This window comes from Chelonoidis abingdonii, chromosome 2 (genome assembly GCF_003597395.2).
Source record: "Chelonoidis abingdonii isolate Lonesome George chromosome 2, CheloAbing_2.0, whole genome shotgun sequence".
NCBI lineage: Eukaryota > Metazoa > Chordata > Testudines > Testudinidae > Chelonoidis > Chelonoidis abingdonii.
Window position 1 is genome coordinate 217,361,731 of NC_133770.1, and position 25,811 is coordinate 217,387,541.

A 25,811-nucleotide genomic window follows, 5' to 3' on the forward strand; every position below is an offset into this window, starting at 1 on the left:
CATAGATTCCAAGGCCACAAGGGACCAATGGGATCATCCAGTCAGACCTCCTGAAAAGCACAGGCCAGTTCGTAATCCATTTCATGTTGATTTTGTATTGTTCTAGTTGCTTAATCAAAATGTCATGCAGTAGCAAGTCAAACGACTTCTGGAAGTCTATTAAAACAACACCATTGCCTCTATCAGCCACACTTATAACTTCATCCAAAAAAAAAAAAGATATCAAGTTAGTTTGACAAGATTTATTTTCTGTAAACCCCTGTTGCATGGCATTATATTTTGCTTTTTTAATTGAAGTCCCAGATCAACCACTCCATTATTTTGCCTGGGATCAATGTCAGGCTGAGAGGTCTATAATTCACCAGGTCAGCTCAGGGTGGGCCACCTCTCAGTTTCTTCTGTTGAAGCTATTCCAATTTGTATAAATAATTAAATAAGCAAACTTGGGTCTCCCACATCCCAGAAGAGTATCCTAATGATCAGTCAATCTCTGAATATTTATTTATTACAAAATGGAATAGCTTTGACAGGTGAGCACCCTCCCCCAGAATATCCAATAGTCTGGTGGTTAGGGCACTCAGATGGGAGATCCAAGTTCAAGTCCCTGCTCCAAATCAGGCAGAACAAGGATTCAAAGGCAGGTGAGCGAGTGTCCTCATTACGGGGTGTATTTTGAGATGCACATCCCCACCCTGGAAAATTCCCAATCTGGTCACCCTTGGCTGCCTTTAGTGTGTGGCCCCACCCAGTAGGCATGCTCTGAGCACTCCTACTAGATTGGGCCCTGCAGAAAAGATAGGCAGAGGAATGCATAGTTGAGAATCCTGCTGACACTTAGGTGTTGAGTTAGGGTGCGCTCTGCACTGTCAGGACTTAGGTCTCTGCTACACTAGTGGGGGGGTTCGAACTAAGATACGCAACTTCAGCTACGCTATTCCTGTAGCTGAAGTCGAAGTATCTTAGTTCGACTTACCTGGCCGTCCTCACGGCAGCGCGTCGACTGCTGCGGCGCCCCCGTCGACTGCACTTACTCCTCCTGCTGAGGTGGAGTACGGGTGTCGATTAGTGGATCGATTTATCGCGTCCAGACAAGACACGATAAATTGATTCCCGATACATCGAACACTATCCGCCGATGCGGCAGGTAGTATAGATGTACCCTTGGGTGGTTTTGTGCATGCCCTCCAGCAGAAACTTAAGCACCTAGGAGACTTTGGCAGCAGAAATTTAGACACCTAGGGAATTTAGGTGGCAACTAAGCAAGGGTTTGGAGGATCACAGGTGTCCCTAAATGTTGGATTTAAGGCACAGAACTGCCATTTTAATGTGCTTACATCCCTTTGTGGATCTAGTCTTTAGAGACTCTTAAAAATCTCATTCTACATTGGCAAACATGAAAATTTCAAGCAGTGACTGGGGAATGGAATTATTTCAAGGCTTTATGGAATTAATTTCTTTCAACTTCTCATGACATTGATTCAAGGTTTATAATCTCTGCTTCCTCTAAGATAACTTAGAGACAACCCACTGCTAGCAAACAGTACCAAAACAAAACAAAGTCCTCCCTAAAAAAAATGTACAATGGTCAAGAGAAACCCTGGATAAGGAGAAGAAAAAAATAATACACACACACAAATTGAGTCAGTACAATAGATAGTAAGATTTATCTGTTGATTTCCCATTCAGCAAAGTTTTATCTGTCAATCTGCCACAATTCAAAAAAGGAATTATCTCCAGAGGCCCTGTGTTCTCACACACTGTGCCAACCCAGACAATGTGACTGGAGACCTGCATGTGGGAACTTGTCTTTTACAGGACAACTTAAAACAAAATCCATGCCCACTGCTATTCGATTCATGGCAGTGCCTGGATTTTCACATTGTTCGGTGTAACTTGCTCTCAGTCTCCAACAAAAGCTCTGGGGCATCCAGTGGAGAACATGACTTTTCCTGTTTCTGCAGAGTAGCTGGGGAGTTCAGTTCCTTGCGTGAGAAGGTGCTGCTGAAAAAGGTTCTCACATTGAGCCGTCTAGAGACACAATACAGTTTTTCCTTTACAGCGTCTATCAGAAATAGCTCTCGTCCTGTACTTTGAGGCAAACACTCATAATCATAAGACCAACTATGCTTCTCCTTCACTGGTGCTATTAATAGCATGTTGTTCTTTCTGAAAAAGACAAAAAAGAATGAAGGGACCTGGTGTTTGATCACATTTTTTCATTCTCGCTGCTGCTGCTTTATTTTTTTTTCATTTTGAGTTTTCTGAGCTTCAGCTGGTTTTTTCCAGTTGCGGGTGAGGGTTTGGAATCCTCATTGTTTTCAGTTATGTGCCCATCCTTTCTGTGTAAACAAGCAGGGCTTCTCCAAGTCCACCGAGCAGAAGACTGTAAACAAAGCAAGGTGTAACTTTAATATTGATCAAGTATGCACACTTTATAGAAGGGCAAACAGCACAGCATCAAAGGAAAGGAGGAAGTTTGTTTTTGCCTACATGCGTGTCCTTCATCAGGGTGACATTACAGAACCCCAGCATTTTTCATGATGATAAATTTTTTCACTCAGAGTGCTAAGAAATGGTTGAAACCAGAAATGGCTTGTTTCTTCAGATCTCATTGAGATAGTTCCCCTCCAATATTTTAGAGACGGACGTATATATGTGTAAATATACAGACACAAATAGCTGCTTTATTTATCGATATTAAAATAATTACACAGGCATGTATACACTGGAGGGAGGGAGGGAGCAGGAAGGCTTTGAACCTCATCTGGTTATTGATATAAGTACAGACTTCCCCTTAGCAACTTCTGCTTGATTTCTAATTTGAAAATGGACTCACTGCTTGACAAAAATGGGAAGAGATAAACTCTCCTGCTTTTGAGAAATGAACCAACATCTAACTGACAAGATTGGGAATAAACTTCCACTCTGGGCAGGTTATGCTGGACTAGCTGACCAGTTAGGATGACCAGACAGCAAGTGTGAAAAATCGGGACAGGAGGTGGGGGGTAACAGGAGCCTATATAAGAAAAAGTCCCCAAACTCAGGACTGTCCCTGTAAAAGCAGGACAGTTGGTCACCCTATGACCAACAGAAATGCCTGCATACTTACTGGGCACTTACAGAAGAGCTAGCACACTGAACTGTTCTAACTGGAGCAGTGTGTGCACCAAGGCATATCCCTAACTCCTGCCTCTCCTGGCACAATGACGGCTCTTTCGTTCCCACTCTCACCCAGGTCTTGGGAGCAGCTAGTGTTGGAAGCAGGGTTCCAAAGCAAGCCGAGTTCAATGGAATTGTCTTTGTTTATATAAATGTCAGTCATCAGCCCATCCATCTTGTGCAAGAGCCAGTAATCCCCAAATCTCCTCTAAAATCACATCCAAGAGGAATATGGTGGACTGCTGGCTCGTCTCCACTTCTGTTGCAACAGTGAAAAGCTAAATATAACGACTTTGCATTTTAACCTCACGGCTTAGTTAGCTTATGAACCAGCAAAGCTCTTTATTAAACTTTATAAATAAAATAAACTTCTGTACAAGTTACTGGTAAGAGGTCGCTCATTTATTTATGTTATTCAAAAAGCATGTATAGCTGACAAGGTTGTCCGGACATTAATAGTATTATATTAACTTAAATATTAGTGTCAGTGAATTGTTTATAAACACCATTAATCCCTGGAAGATGCAAACGTTATATAACAATTGTACAGTATACTATTAATACAGTGATACTATTGTGCAGTATAAAGCCCTGGAAGGGTAGCTGCTACGGAGATGGCAACTTTCACATGCAGAGACAGTCCCACTTTTGGCTATGGAACTACCGTTAAGAAGCAATGCACTGTTAGAGGTGCATCAAAAGAGATTTAAAACTAAGAGCCTGGTCACTTATAATCATTACATATTCATGGCACTTTTCTCAGGAAACCATTAGCCTAAGTTTCCCACCTAAATTTCAGCTCCAGTTATTAACATTTATCAGCATTAATTCCTTCTGAAATTACAAGTGGATAATATGTTCTTCTTCTTTATCCCTATAGGAAAGTTCTATAGAGTTCAATGGGGATTAAACCAACAGGGTCCCATAGAAATTACACTGAAAGAGAAAGAGTACTTTCTACTTTGTATAGAGTTTTTAATAGACGGTTTAATAGAGAATCAGATCTCTTCAAAAAAATTCTATAGATTGGCTTAAAAATTCGATAGAGACGATATCATTCACTATCAAACTCTATTAACTAGGACTTTTCCACAAGGGCACTTCCTGGCTAGTCTATTGTGTAAACTGCTGTCAAGTTCTATTTCAGAGGTGGCTGCAGTTCAGTGAGCAGTAAAAAAATGGGTATACCAGGAGAACTACCATATCTGTAGCATCAGTAGCTGGATACATAGTAAAGTGATTGTGGATGGTTTGGAATGAAAGGCATAAATGTGTGATTTCTATTATGATTTCTCTTTGTGTATTTATGTATTATCACTTACCAGCCTTTATCCTCAGCCATATAACATGATCTCACTAAGTACATCTCACTAAGCTTTAAAAATGTAGGTACTGTCCCCTTACGAGGCTGCATGGGAATGCTCACACAGTATGCTGCCCTTTACAATCTGGCTATCAACGAAGAGAAGAGGATGAATGTCCTTGCATTCAGGGATGCTACATGTGGCTCTTCCAACCTTGGACAGCAGTTGCCAAATACCCTATTTTGCAGTGATAGCACAGGATACCAAAACATCCACCATGACACTTTCTAAGACTGCCATTAATTCACTTGTTGCTCACGCCAGGCACTAACTTCCTTGTGCATATAAAAAGGGTGAGGGCCACTAAAGCAGGAGGAGTGCAACGCTGTTTCTAGAGAGATAGAGTCGGGGTTAGATTATCACAAGACCCTTAACTTCTGAATTTTTCTGATTCTTGGAAAGTTCAACACTTTTTCTTCAAAACTATTGTACTTCAGGCTCTACATCCTGTATCTACATCCACTATCCACAGATCCTTTAGTATCCTGGATTTTATCCATATTTCCCCTTCCTGTCTCCCACTTCATCACAATCCGCTCTGGCTGAGACTAAACAAAATTTTCTCTGTAATTGTTACCAACACATTGCTTTGTGGATTATCCACAAGAGTTGAGAAGTAAAATGAGGTTAGATCTGAAATCTGTTCCTTTGCTTAAGTGTACCAGTGTAATGTATAATCACCAGACCACTGAGCTAACAGAAGCCTTCATTTTAACTTCAAAATGGAGTACTGTCAAGTAATGTACCCTCAACCCTGGATTTACCTTTCATTTAAAATATGGTGAATCCTTTGGATACTGTTAATTAAGGGATGAGAGTTAAAAGCACCACACTGTCACTAAGAAACTAACACACAAAATGATAGCCACTGTTAATGTTGGACCTACACCAAAAACCCCTGTGGTTTGTGATCTTATGCTTGCTCTGCAGCTGCAGTAATCTAACAAACCTTATTCCAAAAACTCTGCTGAAATCCCTGATGCTGCTGGTGCACAACCAGTAATAGAAGACATAACATATTTTTTTTAAAAATCACCTTTTTGAGTTCTCAACAATCTGAACATAACTCTGGGCTAAGGTCCCAAGCAAAGTTTCTCTTAAAATATTAATCAGTTACTTATGTACGGTAAACACATAAACTTACACATATATTACATACATATAAATGTATATAGGGTGTATCATGTGCATATTGTGTATGCAATTATGTATGTGTTTATACTATATCTATATGTACACACAGACGTATACATATATACTGATCTGTATGCATGTGTATTATATATGTCAGTGCATGCATGTATATATATCACATATATGCAATATACACACACATATATATGCGTGCTTGCTAATGTCCTGAGCTGGGTGTGCTGCTGTTTTCTGCCTTTGGCAACACGTCAGCAGGATGTACTGAGTTACATACACATGGCCACAGAAGTGACCTTCTGCAACTGCAGAAAAATACAAAAGATTTATTTTGGCATTTCCTATTAAAAAAAGAGCCCAGTTTGAATTTAAAGTCTGCTTTCTACAACTTGTTTTAACCTATGAGCTGTAGCTGAAAAAAAAGCAACATGAGAAATTGTTTGGGAAACGAGGGTAGAATATGAAATGTCAGCTTTGCATAAATGTATTTTTTATACATTTCACTATAGTTTTTCAAGGTCTGTTAGTGAAAAGCTTCATGTACAGAAAGCTTTAGAAGCAATGGATACATGTTGGTGGAGGAAGTATTTTAATACTGACTTTCCATTATATAGGTCACATTTCAGAATGATTCTCTGCCTTGGTGTGATTAGGCATTAATATCTAAAGATAACTAAGAAAGAACCAAATACAGGAAGGAAATGAGTGGTTCGTTGACTTGGAAATTCTTTAAAACAATGAAGGAAAGTCAAGCACAAGGCAAACTGGATTATTTGTGGAAGGAGGATTATTTTTCAGTTACAATGGACACACAATCACAGTTGTATAGTACAGACAAAGAGCTTAGTCCTTCATTCACTGAACTCAATCAGAATTTCTCTGCTGACTTCAGTGAGAGTTGGATCAGATCTTCAAAAATTTCAAGGTAAGATGAGAATGAATATCTACATAATATAGACTGGAATTAATTTTCTAAAGTAGTGTCTCAGAGACTAGTCCTGTTTGTGTTACTCACATTGGGTGAAATTTGTCCCTTTATGGACAGTCAGCACAAAGTTCATGCACCGCAAGTCCCCAAAATTTGCATGCCCATGTTTTGCATGGCTTAAAAATTCAAATCAGTTGTATGCACAGTAGCTTGATTGGCTGCATTCACATGGTTAACAAATGCAAATCTGAGATTTTAAGTGCACAAAATACTTGGTCCCACAATTTTGGGCCTAACATCATTATCACTGATATCAAATCTTGAAAACCGAATACGGTAATTTAATTCATTGCAAAGCAGAATCCCTGTGGCACCAACCATACTACGAGGAAAAAAGAAGAGCCTGGTCTAAAGGTCTGTAAAAGTGAGAGGCTTTGGACTTTCAACAGTATCTCCATTTCTTGAGATACACCTCGACTCCCTTATTTATTAATTAATAATAATAATAATATTTCTATCGCAGTATTGCTGAAGTTATGGAACAGGACCCCATTGTGCTAGGCACTATACAAACACAGAACCAAAAGATAGATTGTAAGGATTGGGGCAGGGACTAAGCACTGATACCATTCAATAAGAATTTTGATTTGGGAGATTCTAAGTTTGTTAAGCAGACTCTTTATTACCAAATCCCATGTATTGCTTTGGATGGAGGTATGTATTATTTATTGTTATTTAATTTTATTCTTTCTATTCACAGTCCACGATATGTTAGGCATTGTCCATGGACACCCACAGGAATACATATGATATTGGTCAGAATGTCAGAGTTCCTGAAAATTAGGACTTCTCGATTCTATTCCAAGCTCTGTCACTAACTCACTGTGTGACACTGGATGAGTCATTTAACTGCCCTTTGCCTCACTTTAACTAGCTTATAAAATGTGTATAGTCAAGAATATCTCACAGAGATGTCATGAGGTGTAACATCTGTAAAGAATTTTGAGATCCTCTGAAGAAATTCTGTTCTTTTCAGATAGATTATTATACCATGCCCATCACCATGGTGTCTGAACACCTGGCTCTCCTCTGTGCAAAATATTTTTGCTACTTGTCAGACTAGCCTTTTAAAAAGCATTTCTGGGTAAAATAATGAGTCTTGTAAAGAATTCAATAGAAACTTCAAAATAACCATAGAAACTTCAGGAAATTACTTACCAACAAACTGTTGGTACATTAACAGTCATGCCAAAGACAAATGGTGATAAACCAGCTGTGGTAACCTGTAAAATTAACAAGAAGAAAGGATTTGCCTGATATCATCATTGAAAGTTGCAACATCTTTGAGATTAACTTTGTACACATGCACTCACACTAAGTATTTGTTTATCCCCAAGTCAGTAATCCAGCCATAACAGAGATGTTCAGTGGGAAGGAGAAACCCATTGGGATGTAGAATCTGCTCATCAGGAAACTACCACTTCCATCAAACCCCTCTCCACTGACTTATGACCCTCCAGGGGGCACATGCAGGCCAGGACTGGCGCTAGGGGTTTTAGCGCCCTAGGCGCACGGCAATTTCGCCGCCCCGCGCCCTGGTCCCGCGGCTCCAGTGAAGCTGCCGCAGTGGTGCCTGCGGAGGGTCCACTGGTCCGTGGCTCCGGTGGAGCTGCCGCAGTGGTGCCTGCGGGACGTCCACCGGAGCCGCGGACCAGCGGACCCTCCGCAGGCATGACTCCACCTGCAGCCCCCTCCGGCAAAATGCTGCCCACCAATAATCCTGGCGCCCTAGGCAATTGCCTAGGTCGCCTAAATGGAAGCGCCGACCCTGATGCAGGCACATCTCCTTGCCCTGGCCAATAGAAGGAAGGGGCAAAAACTATTAAAAGAACTTTATCCTGGAAGTGACTTAGCACTTAAGGAAGCAGGGTCCACACAGCAAGACAGGAGCAGCAAGGACACTGAATACAGCAGAAACCACCGGGGAACTGTGTGCAGAACAGGCTGCAGCAGCAGCCAGGGAATCCAGGGCTGGCTTTAGGAAGTGTGGGGCCCAATTCGAACAGTTTCAACGGGGCCCTGGCAGGGATGACTTTAAAAAAAAAAAAAAAGTCAGGCTTGTACTCACCAGGCAGTGCTCTGAGTCTTCGGCGGCACTTTGGCGGTGGGTCCTTCACTCACTCCAGGTCTTCGGCGTCACTGAAGGATCTGCCACTAAAGTGTCACCGAAGACCCGGAGCGAGCGAAGTACCCACCATCAAAGTGCTGCCGAAGACCTGGAGCGCCGCTGGGTGAGTAAAAATTAAAAAGGTGCCTCTAGCCAGGGAAGGGATTCTCACTGGGCGCGGGGCCCTCTTAGGCGTGGGGCCCGATTCGGGGGAATTGGTGGAATAGCCCTAAAGTCGGTCCTGAGGGAATCACATGTGGAACGATGTGACTGTAGGACACTACAGCTGGGTTCAAGACTGTGCAGAACTTGTGGAGAAGCAACAGAGACTGGGCAAGGAGCCAGTGCTGAGGCAACGAGATATATCACTAACTGATCCTGGCCAGGAAATCTGTATTCTCCCATTTGTCTCTAGCAGAGACTGGACTGGAGAGGCATGCCAGGCACTGGGCCTGAGGAGCCCTAACCCTCTAGCAGACTACCACTGTTTAAGCCAGAGTACCTAGGGTATTGCAACCTTCCCCTTCCTGCTGGCCCTAGTAAAATACCCCTTCATTTAGCCACACGGCTGAATCATTATTGGGACCTACCAAGGGCCTATAGAATGTAGCATCTGAAAGGCCTTCAACTCTTGCCTCTGAGCAGGGGTACACCCAGCACACCACTAGGACCATCAAGGTTTAGTGTGACACAGCACTAGCAGCTGTAACAATTACATCAGGATGGAGTAAAGGTGAACAAGACTTGAGGATGATAGGAGACAGTGCAATGTAAATTCATGTCTAATGCACTATTGGAGGGGAAAAAGGCCAGTGCACTTTTGGTCTGGAAACACAGGAGCATCAGGCTAGGTCCTCCACAGTAACCAAGTTGCACTCAGGGTAGTCTAGGAGGATGGGGCAAAGATGATTTTATGCCATCTTTGCAGTGGTCTGATCTCAGGGATAGCTGGAAACTAGGCCAGATCCAATGCATGAGTGAGTAGTCTCCAGGCATGTCCCTGGCCCCTCATGGCCCCAAAGAGCTGTTCTGGCAGCCAGGGATATAATGATATCCATATATAATGATGGCTCCTTGGCCATGCTCTCTTTTCCCCAAACACTCCCCCTACAAATGGGGCAGGTGTCAAAGCTGCTATGTCGGCCCTCTGCCATGTGAGGACTCCCCTTACTGAGGAAGAATCCCTCCACCACACACACACAAAAAGAATCTCCAGGCAGCCAGTTAAGCTGGTTTTAAAGCTGCTTTGTGTCACTGGTAGAACAAAGCAGGGAGAACAGGCCTCAGATCTTGCCCACCATATTATGGAGCAGGATGGTATCTATCCCTGACTCTACAGTGCCTTTGCTACCACAGCTGCAGTGCTGCACAAAGTTCTGGGCACCTCATTGCCAGACCAATAACATAAAATGGAAGGAGTCCTGAGAACAGTGACAGAAGTGATTAGGGAGAAGGAACTGATTTTCAATGAAAGATTAGGATAAATAATGGCTATAGAAAAGGATGATAAGGTGACAGTCCTACAAATGCAAACACTGATGAGTGAAAGGGATTATTGAGGGTAGTACAGCAGGGTATAACTAAGAGTAACAGGATGAAGCAAAATATTTAGACGGTTATCAGGAAAGACTTCCTGACAGTAAGAAATATTAGCTTGTCTAATTGTCTCTCAAGGGAGTGCTGGAAACCCTGGCTCATTTAAAACTTGACAAAACACTAGCATACATGCAACAGGGAGCATGAAGCCATTTCAGAGCAGACTCTGCTTCACAGTAACTCTGAGTTACATTGCTAGCCCATATTGGTTACATTTATGTTACCATTGCCCTTTCAAAAACAGGCGCAGACCCCTGAGTCTGTCTGAGCTGTGCTCAGCACAAGACAAGGACCAAAAGGAAAGGTGGCTCTGGGCCATTTCTCCACTCCCAGCCCTGAGGCCAACTGGGGGCTGAACCAAGTAATCCAAATTATGTCAGCTAGAACAGTTTCATGGGAACCGCGATGCTGGTTGGGAACTATCCGAGCACCATGCACCCCAGCCAGGTCCTCTTCTGCCCCAGTCCACCAAGGAATGCCCCCTACTCCTGCGAGAGGGGAGAAAGGAGAAGAGATAGCTATGCTGGATTTATGCCACCTAAGAATTGCTGTAAATTAGGGAAAACTCCAGAAATTCCCATTTGTATCGCTGGAGCAGTGCAAAGGGGACAAAGCTAGGAGTGCGCATCTGACCCAGCATGTGAAGCTTTGGGACTTCAGGTTTACTGCATGGAATTATTGTAATTAATGTGGCCATATGTATCTCTAACTGACATCATCTACCTGGTCATCTGTCTTAGGTGTTCCTAAAGCACAGCCCAACACCTTAACATGGGCAAAGCTGTAAAGCATGAAATTAAGGGAATAATTAAGCCACCTCTCCATTAGAACATTTCACTACAAAACACCTATATAATATATAGGTCAAAACTCACTAGTTATCTGCGTTTTTCTCACCTTTATATCCATATGCCAATGAAAATTTAAAAAAAAAAAAGAAAAACAGGGAAAAGCTAACTATAGCTACACTGCAGGCTCCAAAATGCAGCAGTGTTAGCACCCAAATGAGATTAGTGGAGGGTGGCACAGTTCGCTGTTCTCAGAGTCACTGCTTGAGGCTATCTGCAGACCCAGGAAGACAGAATGCAATAGTTTGCATACCATTCACATTTGGAAGGTTATCTTTGCAACCAACAGGGCTAGAAACTTACTGAAAAAAAAATTAATGCCCAGATATTAGAGAATCTGAGTATCTCATGCAGGTCACATATACACAGCCTGGTTGTTGTGTTTATTTGTATAAAATATTTGTGCAAAATCTAAGAACCTGCACCTTACTGTAATGGGTTTGATTTTGATCTTACATGCGTTGGTGTAGCTTTATTAATTTTAGTGGAAGTACTCCTGATTTACTTAAGTGTAAGTGACAGTAGAGTCAAGTGTACTGAGCTTGCATTACACTAATGCTGGGGTAGTAGGCTGAGAAGTATAAAGCTCATTCCCAAGCACGTAAATAGAAATCAGTATAGGATGGATGCTGTGATAGTTATAGAACTACTTATCTTTTAAAACTGTTTGCTATTCTTTCACTATAAGGAACTGAAGTGTCATTTTTTAAAGTGACCCAAGGTATGGTTATGTCACATTGTAGAGTTGTGTTTACAGGTAACTTGACAAGAGGCCAAAAAAAGGAAAGAGATAAATGACAAACTCGTTGAGAACTGCCCTTATTAAAAATATTATACTATTCTACAATAATCACACCCAAACCTCTCCACAAACACTACTGTAAGCTGAAGCCTTTTGGAAAATTACTGTAGAACACTTGTATTTTTTTTTACTTATACAAGAATGTCTTGATGCCAAATAGAATCAAAATGTCTCTGAGAGCAGAAGTACTAAGTGTATGCAAGAAAAAAACAAAAGAAAAAAAGTTCTGCACAGAAACTTCCAACTTAACTTTTTCATTTAAAAAAAAGGAAACATCTGAAAATGAAAAACAAATTTTCCGGGAAATCAAGCATGTAACTTGCTCTAGGGTAAAATTGGGAATACATGGCTCCAGTCCAGAAGCTAATTTTTCTTTTACTAAACTTAAACAAAATGTGCAACCTGTTTTTAATTTACATGTACATTTACTTATACAAAAAGCCATAAAAAGGCACCTATCCACATGCTCTAGGTGCCCTTGACATAATTTTAAAAACACATCCTAAGTGTACCAGTTGAGGATTGCTCTCCATAGTCTCCCTTTTCCCCTAAAATAATTATGGCACATCTTGTAATACTTAGGAAAGAACAATTTCTAGCCATCAAAGCATTTGCATCACCTGACGCTGTTATTGAAAAATAATTTCAACCCTACCTACATGAAAAGAAAAAAAACTTTCTTTAAAAAGCAGTCACTCTTAAGAGAAATAAGATAATTAGTCACAGGGGCCTCAGTAACACAACTTATTTAGACTTAATATTTTGATCAAATTTACCTATCTCAATTCCAGCTATTTCTGTCAATCCAATTGCTGATCTATCTAGATGTAACTTTACAAGTAGGCAGAACAAACAGCTCAGGAATAAAGATTACAGTAGAATTAGTACATATGACTAAAGAGTGTTTGTCAAAGTCTTAACTAAAAACATAGCCACATCCTCTGGAAATGTTGTAGGGTGAAACATATAGGTACAGCATCCAAAGTGCCTGGAAATTACCTTGATTTCAGCATGTTTTTAAGGCCATCACTTTGCTTCCTCCTACAGTCTCTTGTATTCTCAGATAAAATGGGGTCATATACATCAATTACACTTTGTATTTTCAAACCTGCTTTTGTGAATTCATGACCCTTGTTCATTTGCATCCTCACATTATGATCAATTAGAGTTCAGTACGGACTGGTTTTAAAAGAAGTCTCATCCAGTCCTCCTCATCCAGAAAGATGGTATTCATGGCCTGACAACTGAAGAGTGAAGGCGTAACAACAGGAGCAAATGTGGAGAGGGATCCTCAGAGGACCTTGGTGGCGTAAAGAAACATCCCTACCATTCATAAAAGGAGGTTTTGCTTTTAAAAAGATGTTTCTGTGGTTTTCATCTCTACAGTACCCAGTCACTCCACAAATGTTAATGAATTAGGCCTCACAACCCACCTGTAAAGTAGGGAATTATTAATATCCCATTTTACAACTGGAAAAACTGAAATACACAGAATTTAAAAGGAAGATTGCATCTTGCCCAATGGACCTGTGCTACTGTGATTCTCAGGATCATGATTCATTCTTTGGTTAGCTTCTGGGGTAGTGCAACTAGGTGCTTCCATTTAGGGTAGACGGTACGTTGACAATCTAGTCCTAAATGACTTGCCCAAGGTCTCTCAGCAATCTGTGGCATAGCCAAAAATTAAGCCGAGCTCTCCTGGTTCCTGCTCTTGTGCTTTATCCATGACTCCATTTGATATTCTGGAGCAGAAAGTTAAAAGGAAAATCCTTAACCTTCTGAGAATTCACTCCCTGGGCATCAACCCTGACCAACTAGTCAGTTTTCTCTCCATTATCTCTAGGATGTTCTCAAGCTACAAAATTTGGATCTGAATTTTAAATACCCCAAAGTTTACAGATGTTCAGATCCAGGGTTTTTGTTTGGACCATTATAAAGGTAAGGACCACTTGCAAACTTCAGATCCGTATCCGGTTCAGATTTTACCATCTTACTCCAGAGTTCAGAGGTGTATGCAAGATTTTGGTTTAGACTTATCTGATTATTTAACATGGCAATATTATTTCACTATAGCCTATAAAAAGTACTTATTTCCTTTAATTCGCCATATCTTTGTTAGAAAACATAATGTCATAGTTCTCACCAGCTTTTACAGTAACTGAATATGAAATAATTTATAAAGAATTTCCCTTAGTTTACTTACCCAAAGCCAATCCATTTAACCTCACCTTCCCAATCTGCCAAAACTTTCTTCCCGGTTTGAAAATATGTATTTTTCAAAAGACAGTGTTTTGAAACAGCCTTTCAAGTTCACTCACAGATCAAAATAAATCTTCCTGTCTATTTATCATCAGTGTCATCTTCTCCAAACAGAGAAGACAAAAGCTTCTGATGTACGTAACTTTTGTTTTCATTTTATCAAAGCAATGTCAGGCTCTTTATAGATATGCTATTTGTTTCACCCTTCATCTGTACCTATTTTTCCAGCCTCTCAGGGCCAACAAACCATCAAGAGAATGGATTAGTGCCAGTGCCACTGGAAACAGTTAAATCAGGTTATCAGTAGTGCAAAAATCACTGCATGCAATATCAATACTGATGACTATTCTTTTACTTATTCAGGGAGACCCACTGAAATAGTGTCCCAGACTGCAGGATTATTTCCAATGCCTACATATTTGAGCACCTGCCTTTGCATGGGCAGTCAGTTACCTCAGTTATCAAAACAAATTGGATATTTGCACCTAATTAAATACTCGTTTTTATCCAAATGTTGGAATTGCTCACACACATTTAGGAACAGACACATAGAGAGAGACCTCAGTCCTGTCTATTAAAATATTTTATACATGTAGCCCTAGATCACACCAATGACATTCAAGATGTTTAAGACTTCAGCTTCACTGTAACAATTGAAAAATTAATATACAGAGACTCTTCTCTGGGAGATGCAACTTCTCATCAGGGTATCAGTCTTGTAAAAAAAACAATGAACATTAATGACATATGTCAGCCATCAACATTTGTAGTGATATTATCTCAAAAGCATTTGAGAGCGTAGGCAGGTTATTTTGCTTGTCTCTTGTCATTTATTCAAAGACTTTCCTGTAGGTTGTTTTATGTTTTTGATGCTTCATGTTGGGTCAGAAGTTAATAGGTTTATTTCATTTACTCGAGGATTAGTGTCTTACCAGTGCAACTAGGGGGTTTGACTTCCAGGCCCTATTTAGATACTGGCTGCTGACATTCTTGCCTCTGTGTCACTTTGCATGTAATTAGTTGTGCTTTTAGCAATCTCTTCGAATTCACCATCCTTATGTTAATAATTAAGAACGTACGGAGAATGATAGTGCATACAGAAGTAAGGAAAGTGCAGGAGAAGAGGGAACAGCTTTTCTCTGCGGTAGGGGGACGCATCTGAAAGTGGTAGGCAAATGTGAAACAAAGGTGCTCAGAGCAAGTTTATAAAGGCAGGTAAATCTCACTCTGTATGTGACTCAGAACAAGATGCCATGACACTACCTACTCTCTGCTCTGCCTGTCCCAATCACAAGGTTGTCAGGCACCCCTTGAGGAGCATCTCGGTAGCAGCCCGGCCTTCCCCCAGCAGCTCCTATGTAAGCGAAAGAGGGACATGCGAGTGGTGAGCCCATACACTCCTTCTTTCCGCCCCCAACTGCCTCAGGGCTGGGCAGAATCTAGTCATTATGCTGTCAGCACACAGATTTATTACATGGTCTGCCCAGCTTAATGCTGCCATGTGCACTGAACACGGGCCGTTTTGCCCTCCAGCCAATCCAAATACCGGAGAATGAAACACTTACTAAGTGTGTTAGTTGCCACCTACAGACGTTTGGTGTCCTGGCATCGGTGTCACTGAGAGAAAAACATTTTGGGCTTTCCCCAAGTCACTAATACAATGTTTCTTAACCTTTTGGATACCAGAGACCAGTGGTGAGCTGGAGAGGGTTGGCACCGGTTCGCAGGAACCGGTTGCTAAATTTAGAAGCCGGTTTAGACCCGGTTGTTAGGGTTACCATACAGCCAGCAGCCGCGGCTGCTGCTGGGCGACAAAACACCTGGCTCTGGGCCGCTGGAGCGTCCTTTCCCCCGGTTTGCCCCGCAGCCCCCCACCGAGCCTCGTCACCCCCAATTCCTCCGCCCACCACGAGCCTCGTCACCCTCGGATTCCTCCCTTCCCCCCATTCCTCCCCTCCGAGTCTCCTCTTACCTTGGGCTCCGGCAGGCTGACTGAATCAAACTGCAGCTATCCTGCCGGAGCTGATTCAATCACTCTGCGGGACCCCCAGGTAAGAGGAGACTCGGGGGGGCGGAATCGGGGGGAGGGAGGAATCCGGAGGTGACGAGGCTCGGGGGGGGGAGGAATTGGGGGTGACGAGGCTCGGGGGGGGGAGGAATTGGGGGTGACGAGGCTCGGGGGGGGGAGGAATTGGGGGTGACGAGGCTCGGGGGGCTGCGAGGCAAACCGGGGAAAAGTAGCGCTGGGGCAAAGGACGCTCTAGCTGCACAGAGCCGAGGTGTCTTGTCTCCCAGCAGCAGTCGCTGCTGCGAGGGGACTCAGACTGCAGCTGGCAGCCTGCCGACCCCAAGGTAAAAAGGGGAGGGGAGGAATCAGAGAGTGCCTGGGCTGGTGGGGGGGAATTAGGGGTGACGAGGCTGGTGGGGGGGGAGAGAGATGGGATGGAGGGGGCAGTGAGTTGCCTGTCTGTATGTTCTAAATAATAGCAGCTGTTCCCCTAGCAAAATCCTCTCCTCTACATTTCCTATTTTTGCCTCATTTTCTCCAGTCTATAGTTCTGTTTTTAAAGCCTATATTATCTATTCATGTTAATCTGTCTCTCTGTTTCAGACAGGGTTAAATATGTAACTTGTTTTACATAGAAAAATAGCCGGAGAGATAATAGTAAGACTATATCACCCAGCATTCTAAAGAAGATTTGTCCTTTACACTTTGTGACTAGGAAAAACAAAACTTGTCTTTGAATTTTATTAACCAATGTAATTGCTTTTAACACATCAGGAAGAAAGGCAATGACTTTAAGACCTGTTTGTATAATAATGGAAATACTATAGTTTCTCACTGGCTAACTGTTAAAACATCATTTCTTTTGTTTACAGCCACTGGCAGTAGCTATATAATCCTCTACCCCACGATGGTGTTCTGTAACATTTGCCATGGCTCCTGTCTAAATTCTTGCCAAGCTTTTCATCATAGCCACAGAACAGAGATTAAATTAATGTAACTGCTAGCTTCAATTCATACTAGTGCTTGTAAGCACTTAGTTCAGTTTTGCAATAAATATCAGAATCCAATAAAGACTATTAAATCTGACTTATTGGCTACATATGTATTATATTTGGAGATACAGTTAGCTATTATTCAACAGTGAGTTTTGGGGGGCGGCTGTTGGGGGCAGGGGTGTGGAGGGGGTCGGGGCAGTCAGGGGACAGGGAGCGTGGCGAGTTGGGTAGGGGCTGGGGACCTGGGGTGGTAGTTGAGGGGGGGGTCTTGGGAGTCGGTGGTCAGGGGACAAGGAGCATGGGTGGGGTTGATGGATTGCAGGTTCTGAGGGGGGCAGTTGGGGGCAAGACGTGGGGAGGTGTTGGATGGGGAGGACAGCTGTTTTGGGAGGCACAGTCTTCCCTACCTGGCCCGATACAATTTTGCAACCCCGATGTGCGGGGCCAGCTTTAGGAAGTGTGGGGCCCGATTTGAACAGTTTTGACAGGGCCCCAGCGGGGATGACTTAAAAAAAACCACGTAAAAAACCACGTGGGGCTTATTCACTGGGCAGCATGCCAAGTCTTCAGCAGCACTTTGACGGCGGGTTCCTCACTCACTCCGAGTCTTTGGTGCCACTGAAGGATGTGCCGCCGAAGTCCCGGAGCGAATGAAGGACCTGCTGCCAAAGACCCAGTAGGGAACCAGTTGTTAAGATTTTGGCAGCTCATCACTGCCAGTGACCAGTTTGCTGTCTTCCTAAACTGCGTCAGGGACATCTCAGGGACCGGCATTGATCCATGGACAGGCCGTTGAGAAACACTGCTAATACATTTCACCTCAGATAATCTGCTTCCCTTGTTTGATCTGGTGATCTTTAAGGACAGAGTCACAACTTTTGGAAGCAATAGTTTCCAATTCTTCAGTGTTAAGGCATCATTTGTATTGCTTATGAAACAGGTGGCTCTCTGGTTGCACTCCCTCTTGTCAGAGGATTTCCCAGTGCTCTTGATTCAAGGGGCTGCTCCACTAGCTGAAACAGTTAGGTTAAGGGGCATATTTTGCCCATGTCTTTATCCGGGCAGACCATTATAGCCCAGTAAAATCCTTTCCAAGGGTCCTTCCTACTACCTTGCCATATGTGTTTAATACATCAGGCTCAAAATCCAGGGGAAAGGAGACTTTATAGGGTAGTATGGAGGTGGAAAAATTCTGCCCTTAGCGCCTTTCCTTTCATATCTGGAGGGTGGCATTAGCATTCTGAAATACTGACATTAGGGAACAAATATGGGGTGGCTAGCTTCCAAACGTTTTCCAAATTGTGCAAGAAATGCCCTCTCATTCTGATTGTCAGTTTCTTTGGGAGTTTAATGGGAAAACTCTGGGTTTCCCAGTACTTTATCCCCAAATTCTCCCTCTAATCACAATGGGAACTGTCTATCCCAGAGTATTCCTTTTTCTTGTCTGACTTTCTCTTGATGTCCCTGGAGAAAACTTCTCATGCATCTATACAGGAGGACTGGAGAGGACACACAGTGGCTTTTTCTGGGCTGAGATTTCCCTGTCCAGGAACCTGGAGGAATCTTCATTGGCTAATGCCTAACCTGCACAACTATCCTTTGGTTATATTTTGATTGGTGATCATGAGGGCAGGAGAGTATGTGCTATTGTTGTTCTTCCTCCTCTCTCTGTCTCTAAGAGAGGTTATTTGTGTCATCTCCCAGCCCAGCTTGGAAGTGGTCTGGCCATAACTGACACGCTTCTAATTCTCTTTCACGTTACCCTTTCTTCTGGAGAAGGAGCAGAGTTGTATCTGTCACGTGGGACAGGTGCAGAAAGAAATTTGTTTGGGCCTGGGCTTTGTGCTTGGAATATGGAACACTCCCAGCATCCTTGCAACCTATATTCACACCTCCCTCCACACCGCACCCCTTGCATTCTACAAGATATGGGAGAGCAAGACTGGAGCTTTCTCCCAGCTGCTGCGCTTAGCTGAGTGGCAGCTTTGTTCTCCTCTCCTACTCCATTCAGCTAACCAGCAGTTCTAAGCAGCCTATCAGTGGCTTTTAATAGCCTTCCATCACCAGTTTGCTGAATGATGGTTGTCAGACCAGCGGTGCTTCTGTTAGTGAAGCTCCCAGAGGTGACCACGGCCTTTCCCAGCATTGCTCATTTTAGAAGAGGTGTTCAGTGTATGTGTTTAGGCCACAGGATTTGAACTGGGGAGCTCCATCTCCTTGTGCTTAAATGTTGCTGTCTGCCAGTGATCTCACTCTGCAGCCTGTGTCACTACCTCATTAATCTGCTGCTATAGCTGAGTGATCACTGTGGTACTATTTATACCATAATGATGTGTGATATAAATAGTTAGATAGCATTGCCATTCTGCTGATTTATTATCTGCCAGTCTTTACTTCTCATCTTGGAGATTATTATTTCTTCAATGTCCATCTCTTTGTTTGGTATATTTCATTTGTTCTCATTACTATCTCTTTGCTCTGTGATCTATTGAGATAAGCTTGCAATAAAACTAAGGCCCCAGTTCTACACTGTTCCCAGAATCAGGGCTTTAGATAATTAAACAACATTACCAACCTACTCAAATTCACTCAGCACCTTATCTTTTAAGATTTATATTTTATATACAGTGTTTGTTTCTTATTCTGGAAGAGCATTTGAATGCCAGAGAACTGCTCAACTGTTTACTGATTTCACAATTGTTCTATGCTTCTTAAACTAGTTATATAGTGCTGAATTCTGTCTTTATATTATTTTTTTAATGCAGCCACTTCTGGGATAGAACACAGCAGTTGTTTAACAGCACACAGCAACACTACGAGTTAGGACAGAAAGTAAATAATATCTTATCTTTTGAATGTAAATGGCTGATTTGGAATTTGGGCAGGGCACCTCTCCTTTTTAAGCAAAAGCATCCTTATATCTTTAATGGTCAAATACGATCAAGACCATACTTTTTTCTCATGTGAAAGTCTGCAACTGTTCATGTATATAGTGTAAAAATACATATAAACACACATTAATTGATAATAAGTAACCCATTAATTTTCAGGGTAAGATGACTGAAATATTGCAAATATGTCATGACTCACTTTAATTACTTCCCCAAAAACAAAAGACATTTGAGACTTTAACAAAAACCTTTTTTCTCTCATAAAACTCAAGACTTGGTTGAAATTGTGGTAGCTATTTCTTTTTGGCCATCAAATATCCATCCCACCCTACCTTCTCTCTTGTACCCAAACGTCAGACGTCCTGTAGTAATACAGAGAGAACCAAAACAAGAAGCATATGGTGTCTGCTACTGATGCCAATGGCCAAAACACACATTTCCCCTTCCTGTGAGTAATGTGATTGGTGGCACTACACCAGACAGCTTCGGCCTATAAAATGCAGAGCAGTTATAGTACTCAACTCAATTTTAACTCTGCTTTGGTTTGTGTTAAAAGATTTCTCTGCAATGTGACCACTGCATATGTAAACCAGACAGTGATTTTTTTCACCAGTTCAAAGAAGAAAAGAGAGAACTTTATGCATACAAGTTCTCCATGTGGTCTGCTTTGTTGTATAAAACTGCTTTCAGTCAAGATTCAAACAGGTACACAAGTATATCCTCTATTAACAAAGCCTGCTTAGCTGAAGCCTAGGAGCGCTGGAAAATCCAAGCAACAGTTGAAGTCTTGTTAAATGAGGATAACCGAGGGCACTGACAGACTGGAAATAGTGAATTTCATTATACCCAACTAACTTTGTCTTTCTGATTTTATAAGAAGATTATTTTTTCATTTTTGCTGCTGTTAGTACATGCACATTAGATCAAGAGATAGATATTCAAGACTATATAATCAATTCCCAAGGGACAAAATTAATATTTTCAATACATCACATTGTCAAAAAACCCTCTCATTAAAGACTGACATGTTGCTATACCCCAGTGCTCAGTGAAGGACACCATATAAGACACTGTTTTTTCTCCACTGTCACTTCAACACCCCAAAATGTCCTCTTTTCCCCTAATTTCTTCCCATTAACCCCAGACACCTCAAACTGCTGGTGTCTCTCTTCTCGGACAGTTGAGTCCAAGAAGTTAGTAGGGATAACTGATTTGTCCTATTAATTATTATTATTATGGTTATTACACTTGTATATAGTGTAATAGGTGTGCATGAAATGACAGCAACAACAACAAAAAAATACTATGTTCGATGTGCTAGAATGATAGGAACTGCTATAATGGAACAGACCAATGGTTTGTCTGCTCATGTATCCTGTCTCTGGTACTGGCCAATGTAAGAGGTTTCAGAAGAACATATAATCCTCTGATAATGCAACTAGCTGTGCTACAGATCATTATGCTCTGGAACACGTGGTTTGCTAGTCCTTGCGCTTTTGTCCTAGAATGAATGCCATACATACAGGTCTGTTCCTGCTCCTGTTGAAGTCAGCAAGAGTGTTGCCACTGATTTCACTGGAGCAGGACTAGACCTGTAAAATGTACAATCCTCTCTTTAATCCTACTAAACTGATTGCCTCAATATCATTCATTTTATGGCCTGAATTTCACAGGTTAATTATGCAGTATATTGAATCGAAGAAGCATTGCCTTTTAGCTGTTTGAAAATTACCGCCTTCCAGTTTTATGGAGTGACAAGTTGTTCTAATGCTCTGCTGCTGTGCAGTAAACCACACTTGATCCAAGGCTAAGCCCAGCACCAGCTAGGGTGTTTGCATTCTGAGTGATTCTTCACCTCAGCCTCCAGACTTTCAAGGTTACAAAAGAGAAAGGATCAGCACAGGAAATGGTGGTAGCTTAGTAACAAAAAAAGTAAATTAAGTTTTAAGAAATGCTCATCCCAGAAGAAGGTGGCCACCCACTAGAGCTATGGAAACAGCTTTACAGGTAGAACAAAGATCAACTAATGGCTGGCTTTTTGTCAGTTGTTTTGGCTTTGACAGTTTTGATATATTGCCCTGTCAGGGTGTGGACTGGCCCTTTAAGGGGCTTTGGGCTCAGCCCCAGTTGCGCCTAGGTTATGTGCCTCACACCTGGTAGAGGCCACATGTGAGGGGGGGCATGTGGGGTCACATCCCCCCAGATTTGCCACTTAGCTTGTACTGAGCATGCTCACATGGACTGAGTATGCTCAGTAACACTGCTGATGCTGGCTGCCTTCACTCTGCCCTTCCCCTCCCCCCGACTATTGGCAGGCACAGGACTCTCTGCCCACAGGTGATGGGTTTGGCCTTGGGATGGTGGTTGGGTCAGGTGATCAGGCATCACTTGACTGAAGCCCAGGCGTGTGGCTTCCTATAAGAGGGTGAGACCAGGGATAAGAAAATTCTAAGGGGGAGACATGCAGTGGACCTAATGAATCACCTCTGCTGAGAGAGATACCCTGGCTCTAATATCCTGCTACAAGGACAAAGAGACAGCAGGGAAAGGGCATGTAGGGACACAGGGTCACAATGGGCAGGAAGCTCCCTGAATCAGCCAGAGGTAAAGGCCTGGCTGGAGCTTCCTGTAGTACAGGATAACAGGATAGCAAGTTTGAAAAATTGGGACTCTTTTTGGGGGTGGGAGGAGGGAATATAGCTGCCTTTATAAAACAAAGCCCCCAATATTGGGACATTTGGTCACCCTACTGCAGTAAGAAGCAGGAGCAAAACTCTTCAGAGGAACTTAGGATCCCTGCTGGAGCATACTGGATTGGTGAGCCTGGAGAAGAAAGACTAGAAGATCCTAGTTTTGAGTTAAACAGTTATTTTATGCTAAACCAGACTCTGAACAGAGGGAGTAGCACACCGAGACCAGTTGTGCTGGTTTGCCCTCCTGCGGAAGGGGGGAAACTGAGACAGTGTCAGGGTCTGACACTAGAGATACAACCTTGTTACATGCCTCCAAATTTCTGCAAAGGCTTCATACTTGAAATGTGCTTTTTCTGCATCCTCTGCCCTCTCACCTCCCCTAAAGACTGTGACTCTAGCCATTTAGATCTAAGAAACCCAGTCTTCCATAACATAAGGGGGGAGGGATAGCTCAGTGGTTTGAGCATTGGCCTGCTCAACCCAGGGTTGTGAGCTCAGTCCTTGAGGGAGCCACTTAGGGATCTGGGGCAAAATCAGTACTTGGTCCTTCTAGTGAAGGCAGGAGGCTGGACTCAATGACATTTCAGGATCCCTTCCAGCCCTGTGAGATAGGTATATCTCCATATATTATAACAACATAAAGTGGACTGGGGAAAAATGGGAGCATTGCCAGCTTTAGTCATAGCTTTAAAGAGTTCTCTTCTTTACCCTCCACTTTTTCTTTAAATAATAGGGAGCCAACAGGGGTGTCTCCTACAGAAAGAGTTGTAAAGACTTAGTGAAAGGTTTAAGAATGAGGGTGAACTGGCAGGAATGGTGTGACACAGTGGGAATGTTCTGTAAATATTTTTGATGCCTATGTCTGCCTCAGTTTCCCACTGCAGTTTGCATTGCTAAAAGTGCTCAGTCTGCTCTTTGGGGCAGTGCAGGACATAAGGTGAGAGTGTCATCTTGCTGTCTGGGCCACAGTGAATAGGGTCCTTAAGGGACCTGCTGAAAGTGATCAGTATCAATGCAGAATCCCAAATGACAATGGAAAAGCCCCAGTGCCTCACCACTTACACCAGGAAACAATGATCAAGAGGAAGGAGGTTTCCTGCCCCCATCTCTCAGCAGGAAAGCTGAGCAGAGACCCCAGCTTGAGAGCAAGGAACTGAGATGTGACAGGCAGGGAATAAAGTTTGGGCTCTGGAAGCAGCTGGCTGCTCTCTCCTGGGATTGACAGAAGAGAGAGAGAAAAAGCACCTAAAATGGCTACACTACAGATTGGCTGGTGATTTGCTCTGACTTGACCAGTATGGACTATGCTTTTCCCTCTATTCTTCTACACTAACCTAATGACTTCCAATGCTGTGCCCCAGGTGACTAATAAGCCCTGCTGTTTTGAAAACACTGCATGATGTGCATTAGTCCCTGAAGAGTGTACAAGTCTACCTCAGTTAGACTGGCTGGACAGAGCTCGCAATGGGAAGCAGGAGTGCTGGACCCCAGCTGTTCAATCTAGGAGGCAGTGAGGCTGCATGGCCCACCCTGCAGGAGGCAAAGGGACCCCTTGGGGTTTGCCATGCTACAGGAGTTTCTCCAAGAGACTGTTTAAAAGCTGGGGCATAGCAGAGATCCTGTGGATCCATGACAGATGTGAAGGAGGAGTGAGTTCTGCGCCCTAGGGCCTGCTATGGCAAACATGCCATCACCTGCAATTAGGCAGACATCCTCACATTAAAGAGGAAGATTAAGAAGAAGAAAAAATACTCAGCTCATTCCTCTTGTTGTACACATCTGTCCTAATACACAAATGTTCTTATTACTGCCTTCCTTTACCACTCCTGCCTCCAACTGCTTGTGGCACCCACTTGCCAGACCTGGAGCAGACCAATGGTCCGTTTAATGCAGTATCCTCTCTCCCATAGACAATGCATCAGCCTCTCACACTATACCTAGTCATGTTGAAATTATAAGCTTTTTTGGACAGGACCTGTCTTCCAGTCTGTGTTTGTACAATACCTTCTACACAGCCACGCTGATCTTGATTGCAGCATGTCAAGGTGCTACCACAGCACATATAATAACAATGCAGAGAAGACAGGTCTTTAATTAGACATGATTCTTGCAGCAGATCTTGTACAATTCATCCTAATACCATTCATGCATGACACACACTTTTGCCACTGTAGGTGGGATCCCTAAAAGGCGAGGGCATTAGAACTCAAATATCCCTCAGGCTGATGTTAAAGAAGGGGATCACAAACACAGCTGTGGGTCTAGCGGAGGGCTATTCCCATAGCTCTGCCATGTCCAGGGCAAAGCTATAGTACAATACAATTCCTGGTAGGGTTTTGAGGTGCCCAGTTTTCAACACCAAAAGTCCAGTGACCACAGGTTGGGGGTGGAGCAGGTGCTGGATCATCAAACCCCCACCAGCTCCTGTTAAGTCGGGGCTGCATCCTACCTGCATCTCATGGGCAGACAGGCAGGCAGGCTCCATGTCAAACTGCAGCTCCGGAGCAGAGGGAGCCCAGGCCGGGAGTGGGGCCGGGAGATGTAGAGGATCCAGCTATGAGGAAGGGGAAGGGGGCAAGCAGCAAGCGATGCAGGGAGAGGAGGTAAGGGGAGGGGAGGAGAGGAGCAAACAATGGTGGTGTCTGGGAGAGGCAAAGAAGGGTGGGACCTGGAGGAAAGAGATAGGGTAGAGGCAGGGCAGGAGGGTCTGGTTGTCAACAATTAGAAAGCTGGCAACCTTAATTCCTGGTAACTACTAGTACTGCAGCCTCACTGTTTAAACAAAGTTTTATTGAAACTGTCGAGCTTATGGCTGCTGAAACTGTCACCTGATGTATGACAGTACTATACTAAATATAGCACCGTCTGGGAGATGCTGTGTGACAGCCTTCCAGCTACTCTGGCATTTCCATAGTAAGCAGGATAGGGCATTCAGAATTGGGAAGAGATCCT

General features: G+C 43.0%; 1 protein-coding gene across 5 annotated transcripts in view; it reads right to left on the reverse strand.

Moving 5' to 3' along the window:
• Positions 1-227: 227 nt before the first annotated feature.
• Positions 228-25,811, reverse strand: part of SLC35D4 (solute carrier family 35 member D4) — a 96,278-nt gene continuing 70,694 nt past the window's right edge. For 4 of the 5 annotated variants that reach the window (XM_075062968.1, XM_075062966.1, XM_075062967.1 and 1 more), the window contains one exon: positions 228-2,383. In XM_075062968.1, the coding sequence (XP_074919069.1) occupies positions 2,237-2,383 (147 nt within the window). In that variant the 3' untranslated portion in view covers positions 228-2,236. Of the gene's footprint in view, positions 2,384-7,818; positions 7,884-25,811 lie in introns of all 5 variants that reach the window. The other variant, XM_032795818.2, reaches the window with a different exon arrangement.